General features: G+C 43.0%; 1 protein-coding gene across 1 annotated transcript; it reads right to left on the reverse strand.

Moving 5' to 3' along the window:
• Window positions 1-1,633: 1,633 nt before the first annotated feature.
• On the reverse strand, window positions 1,634-3,232 carry LOC109754194 (disease resistance protein RGA2-like). The gene has a single exon (XM_020313113.3). It carries the CDS (start codon window positions 3,216-3,218, stop codon window positions 1,746-1,748), a length of 1,473 nt encoding a protein of 490 aa, XP_020168702.1. The 5' UTR covers window positions 3,219-3,232; the 3' UTR covers window positions 1,634-1,745.
• Between the last annotated feature and the right edge of the window lie 3,641 nt (window positions 3,233-6,873).

Raw genomic sequence — 6,873 nt, forward strand, 5'->3', positions numbered from 1 at the left:
TCTCCTGGAACTTGATTCACCCTTGAGTATCACGCCAAGTTTAAATTACAAGGAAGTGATTTCAGCGGGTTGTTGGTACCTCTGGTGGCTACGGAGGAGTCATACTCACCACATGGACTACCTCAATTTTGTCAATTGTTGCTAACTATGTAAAATCTGTTAGCCAGAAGAGGGAGGTGATTGAGCGCGAATGGAAGAGGCCTGAGACGAGATTTGTTAAGTTAAATGTCGACGCGTCCTATCATTCAGATGAGGGGTCAGGAGCAACGGCTGCAGTTATACGGGATGAACGAGGACGATTCATAGCGGCACAGTGCAAATATATTCATTATGCAGTGGATGCAGTCACAACCAAAGCCATGGCGATGCGTGACGGGCTAAACTTGGCGATCAACTTGGGCTGTAACAGGGTGGGAGCAGAGTCTGACTCGCTTAACATTGTGAAATGTTGCCAGGGACAAAACCAATGGTGGGATGCAGCTGCTGCCATCTTTGTTGAATGCACAGATGTGACTACGTCAATAGGAAAGGTCATCTTTAGTCATTGTTTTCGCGAAGCAAATTCGACAGCTCATGAGCTAGCTAAATTTAGTTTTTGTAATAAATATAATAATATTTGGACCGAGGAACCTCCAGGGTTCTTGATTAGCCAACTAGTGAATGATGTAATCGTTGTTTGATCTTAATAAAGCTAGCCATGATGGCCTTTCCCCAAAAAACATGTTTTACAGGTTCCTTTGTTTATTTCTGAGAGTTCTTTGTCATAAACATGTCTAAACTTGTACAGTTGTACGTTGTCCTTCTAATCAGGCACATTAAAATCCGATTGATATTTGTTTGTTATTTGATATCTGAGGTGCTCTTTTATTTTTTGTGGAAAGGTTGTATACGTGACATATCCTATATACTATATACTTCAATAATTTATCCCCACGATCTTTGTTATCTTAACATGCACACATATCACCTCATTAAAGGCCCATCAAACATGCGTAGGAAAAAGGTTTTCATTATTAATTGATCCCATGCGCACATCTTATCTCACCGCACATGTCGTTTCGTCAAAGGTCCACTTAACATGCATGGGAAAAGGTTTTTCATTATATTATGTCACTGATTTCAAATATTTTATGACTACAGTAGTCCAATATAATATATAATATTGTTAGTTCTAGTTCATACAATCAGATCACTAAAATATATTTTAGTCAATTCTCATAGCAACGCGCGGGGTATTCTCTAGTTATAACACTAGTTGTACATGAATAATATTGTCATATCTTTTAGACTTTTAAATCCCAGCTGTCATACGCAAGATCAATGGATAAAATAATTTTAGCTTATATGGATTAATGTGTTGACCTATTTGTATTCTGTTTTTATCATAGTACAATCGCAGATGCTCAACCCCATAAACGCACGCACACACATCCTACCCCTATGAGCACCTCCGAGATACTGAGCCGACACATCATCGACTTAAACCTGGTGGGTTGGGGATACCATTGTTCACCTAACCATCTAATCACGGGTTGGTTCACGTCTTCTATTTTAATTATATAGTAGATAGATTGGGTCTATGCCTTATTCTGAAATTTATTCAGGTGGGAAATCCCCCCACCCAAAACAAAAACATAATACAAATTTACAGTACTTTAATTGATATATATGATACATGAACACATATGTTTATCATGTATCCAAAAATACAATAAGATTTACATTACACGAGTCCCAAAACAAAATTAGATTGGCACACCCCGTCGCTTCCTCCCTGGCAAGGTACTACTACTACCTTCATGTGTATCCTGAGCACGACTTGTAACAAAATGAACAAATGATTTATGAGGGGGTATCCTTGATTCATATCTAATTAGAGTGAAGTCTCCTTCTGGTCTAACACTAGGATCTGCTAGAAGCTCTGCAAATGTCACACTTGGTGATTTCTCCTTGATTGGAACATTACTTGTATAACTTGTCATAGTAAGTGGATGCAAAGCAAAGTCCGTTATGTCGACTGGAAGGCCTTGTTCCATAAGCACGCTGGGGTGCGCACCATGTATGAAGAGGTTTCTTTTAACATGCCTTGTCATCTTGTCAAATATGCAACGCCAAAACTGAATAGTGAGGTTCATTCTCAACACATGTGAGAACGTATTTATTGCTACAAGTGAACCTTGCTTATTGTGCAACTGATTGGCAAACTCATCTGCTAATTGCAGTAGTCGTGGATGTTCTGCAGGGTCTACGCTCCCGAATGCTAGGGTCTTAAAAAGATACCTAAACTCGTCATAAGACAAAACACTTAAGAAAATAGGTTGCACCGATCCAAACCGGGCTAATCTTTTAAGTTTACTTATGATGATGATCTTGCTTCCTTTGTTCATTCTTATGAGAAACAAGTGAAACTTTTTCCAGTCATCGTCGCCTATATCAGAAGCAAACTCTATAACTACCAAGATCATCCGAAACATGGTCCCTCCATGGTCAAGTACCGTCAAGAGGTTGTCTCCATTCAAGTGCAAAGTAGTGGAGAATTGTGAGCGAACCCTTTCGTCTGCACACACATGAGCAACCAATGTTTTCTTCCCAACTCCAACACCACCTATGATTGGAAGAACTGCAGGTGCATGAAAATCATTGTGCTCCAACAAGAAGCTCAAGAGCTTTTGCTTTTCAGCATGTCGGCTGAACATGAAGTTGTTGGTGTAAAGATGAACATCATATGGCCTACGAGACATGCGCTCACATCCACCCAGAAACACAACAAATTCTGTCATGTTAGCAACAACAATTTCTAAGCTTTCCAAGGCACCATCTGACTCGAGGCGCATGGCCTTGTCATCCATCTCAGTTTTTGTCCGAGAACGCTTGAAAGGAATGGATAAATACAAGTTGTTGCTAGATGAGTCGTTGATTCTAACCTTGTCAAAGCATGCACTCTCTTGGTGGTTTTGGAACCTCATGGTGTCCAGCATGTGGTATCCTTTGTACATGGCCCCTGACAGCATTTTGAGCTGCAATAACATCCCAGAGTTGGTTATGTACCGCACATCCGCCTCCTCGACGACGATGCTGACTCTCATCAAGAGGTGCTGCAGTCTCTCCTCCATCTTCTCTGATTGTGCATGGCTCAAGGAGGAGTTGTACTTGTTTTTGAGGAAGGAGATGAAACGACTCACTAGTTCACCCGTGACTACGGATATGGCAGCCTCCATGGCAAGCAAGAAGACGGTCGATGATGGAAGTTGTTGGTGATCTCTATGGACTCTGGACAAATTGAGTAGCCTCTGCAAGTCTTATAGAGATTCTTCACCAGATATAAGTCTCCAAACTATTGATGGCGATATGTTCAAAGGTGGGCGACACACGGCGGTAAACGTGTATCCTTGCTTTTTTCGAACGGTCACCGGGGGAGATAGCTTCCCCACCAGAAAGTCAATGTATCCTTGTAAACTACATCTATTTGTAATCTTTATTATTGGCCTAGCACCCCATGGAATACATTTCTAGCAAAAACGTGTGAGAATGACAAGCCAACTGCCTAAGCAACAAGAAAACATTGACTTTCTCTTTCAATATTTTTAATCCTGTCCACAATGTTGCTCTGGTGCAATCAGTATGCCGGTTTCTGATGTAATCTGTTGTAATAATGGATTTGGTCCGATTTATGACTTGGGTTTCGAGTGCAAAACTAATTGAAGTTTACTAGGAGTACAACACAGGGAGTGGGAATACCTGTAGAAGAATAATAAACAAACTAATCGAAGTGCGCTACGGCTTAGCACGCCTGCTTAGCTTAATTAGACACTTGACACTTGACGTATTCATATACGCCATTGGCAGCGTCTCAACCTCAACCATATAGACACTTGACGTATACATACACGCCATTGGCAGCGTCTCAACTGTTGATTCGTCGTCCACCGGCGGCGGCTGCGTGGTTGGGTCATCGTGGAACTTCTTGGCCTCCTCCTTAAGATCGGTCCTCGTCCGCCGACGGCGGCTACACCGTAGGGTCGTCGTGGAACTTCTTGGCCAGCTCTCTGACCGTGAAACGCTTCTGGCACAGCATGCGAAGTCTCAAACGACAAGGCGTAGTAGCCTCCATGTGTTTTCTTGCATTTCATTGAAACCCTGGCCGGCCTGACCTGAAGAAGGCGTAGACATCATAAAGCACATCCTTTCTACTCTGCTGGGTCGCTCGCGTTTTTCCTAGTCAGTGATTACGCGACACTCCCTCCGTTCTCCGTAATTGAAGTTGTAGGTTTATCCTGAGTCAAACGACATGCTGCTCGATGCCAAGGCACAAGCTAGTGGAGGCTCAGAACATGCTGGTGGAGCGCTCAAACCCGCTGCTCAGGACCGAGTTGCAGGAGCTCTTAGAAACACCAGAAACCTACGAGAAGCAGGGCCGCCCCTACACGTTATCATCCGAGTCTTCACACATCTGGCAACGTTTCGTGACTAGGGGCTGCAACATTGAGAACATGCGGCTCTTGGCCACGCCACGCATGGACAAGTACCTGGAGCAAGCCAGTAAGTTCCTCGACGAACCATCAACGATGCTGCCATCGGCGGTAGATGACGACGTCAAGGAGGAGGTGGCTGATCGTACGATTAATTAATGTTGTAATCGAGAGGGTAAATGTAGATGTAGCAAAGATGTTCAGACTAATGGTCAGCTCACCGGGAACAGAGGATGGGTTTCTTCTTGCTAAGGGAAGGTGGGTAGAACGCATACCGTTTAGGGTCGCAGGCGAGGGCACGCCCCAAGCCGAAGGCCTGGCTCGGGGTTGGCGCTGGACGTGCCGACGGAGCCGCGCTGCCGTCCTCGGAGCTCGGTCGACGGCCGTGGCCGGCGCCTCGCTGGAGCAGGGTTAAGGTTCCTCCTATATGGTGCAGCACGCGCTAAGGAGCGGACGCGCGCGCCTATTTTTGGTCGGCCCATGAGCGCAGCGCGAAGCCCCCTATTGTCTTGCTTCGTTTTTCTTTCTAAAATAATTCGGGATTTCGAAAACTTTCCAAAATTCCAAAAACAATGCGAATTTCAAAAGAGTTCATGGAGCCAAAAGATGTCCCTGAATTCGAATAATGTTCATGAATTTGAAAAGATGTTCCTTATTTCAAATAATGCTAGTGAATTTGGATATTGGTAACATTTTTTAAATTTTGTCAACATTTTTAAACATTATGCGGAACAAATTTGAATATGATGACCATTTTTTCAGTTAGATGAACATTTTGAAAAACATGCAAGAACAAATTTTGAATTTGATGATGTTTTTAAATTGACGAACAAATTTCTAATTTGAAGAACATTTCTTAAAACAATGAACAAATTTTGAATTCTGATTAACATTTTTTAAATCTTGATGAATTTTTTTGAATTCGATAAACATTTTTGAATTCAATGAACTAAATTTAATTTCAATGAATTTTTATTGAATTTGATGAACAAAAAAATATTCATGGGTTTGAAAAGAAAATTCACAAAAAGGTGAAAAGTAAAGAAGAAGAAAATCAAAGGGAAGAATGAAAAAAGAAAATAAAAAAGGATGGAAAACAGAAAAAGGAAAAAAGAAAAAAATGAAAGGAAAAATCAAAAGGAGAAAACCAGAAAAAATTGGTTCAAGGAAAGTCTTAGAACCTTCCCAAAACCAGTTGGGGTTAAATCCCAAATTTAATGGGCCAGCCCATAGAAATTCGAGCGCTCGAGGGTACGTAACTAGTTAACGAGCGCTCCTTTGGGAGCCTCGCAATGATCAGCGCCACTTGGCGCGCTCTCTGCCATTCGCCACGTGTCGCGCTTTGGGCGCTTCCTCAAGATTTTGTTTTTTATTTACTTTTCCGCACGCGTTTCGGCTTTTTAAAAGGTTTTTTCTCGGGTTTTTTCGATGTTTTGGTTTTCCCCGGTCTTCCTTAGCTTTTCAATCAATTTTTTTGGAAAATATAAACTTTTTGCGCGAAAAAATGCGTTTTCTTTTTTTTTCTTTTCGCGAGAGTCACGGTTTTGCTTCCGCAAGAGGCACGGTTTTGCTTTCGCGAGAGGCACGGCCGTGCCTCTCGAAACGAAAAAAACGCGTTTTCTGTTTTTTTGCTTTCGCGAGAGTCACGGTTTTGCTTCCGCGAGAGGCACGGGTGTGCTTTCGCGAGAGTCATGGCCGTGCCTCTCGGAAATGGAAAAAACACGTTTTCTGTTTTTTTTCTTTCGCGAGAGTCACGGTTTTTGCTTCTATCAGGGGCACGGTTGTGCTTTCGCGAGAGTCACCGCCGTGCCTCTCGGAAAGGGAAAAAACACGTTTTCTTTTTTTTTCCTTTCACGAGAGTCACGGTTTTGCTTTCGCAAGAGGCACGATTGTGCTTTCACGATAGTCACGGCCGTGCCTACTCGAAAACGGAAAAAATGCGCTTTCTCTTTTTTTTCTTCCTTCCGCGAGACTCACGGTTTTGCTTCCGCGAGAGGCACGGTTGTGATTTCGTGAGAGGAACGGGCATGCCTCTTTCGGAAAGGGAAAAAACCCATGCTTCCGGTTTGGTTTTTTGTCTGGTTTTCGTTAAAAAAAAGTTTGTCAAAACCTATCAACATGGGATCTAATTTTGAAGATCTCGACGCGAGGAATCCAACGGTGAAAGCGGTTCGAGATTTGAACACACGGTTTGAGAGATAAAACGTTTTGAATAAACGGATCTACGAAAAAAGAGAAAACTCCCAGGTTGCGACAAGTGGCGCGCTGCATATGCGGTGGACCAGCTTGCTGAGCAAACTGTGGGCGTCAGTGGCCCAAGAAGGAAAGCACCAAACTAGCTACTTTTCCGCTGCACTGCGATACCTCAAACGGGTAGCCCATCCGTAAGCCACATCGACCTCAG

The sequence above is a fragment of the Aegilops tauschii genome, chromosome 2, assembly GCF_002575655.3.
Source record: "Aegilops tauschii subsp. strangulata cultivar AL8/78 chromosome 2, Aet v6.0, whole genome shotgun sequence".
Lineage (NCBI taxonomy): Eukaryota > Viridiplantae > Streptophyta > Magnoliopsida > Poales > Poaceae > Aegilops > Aegilops tauschii.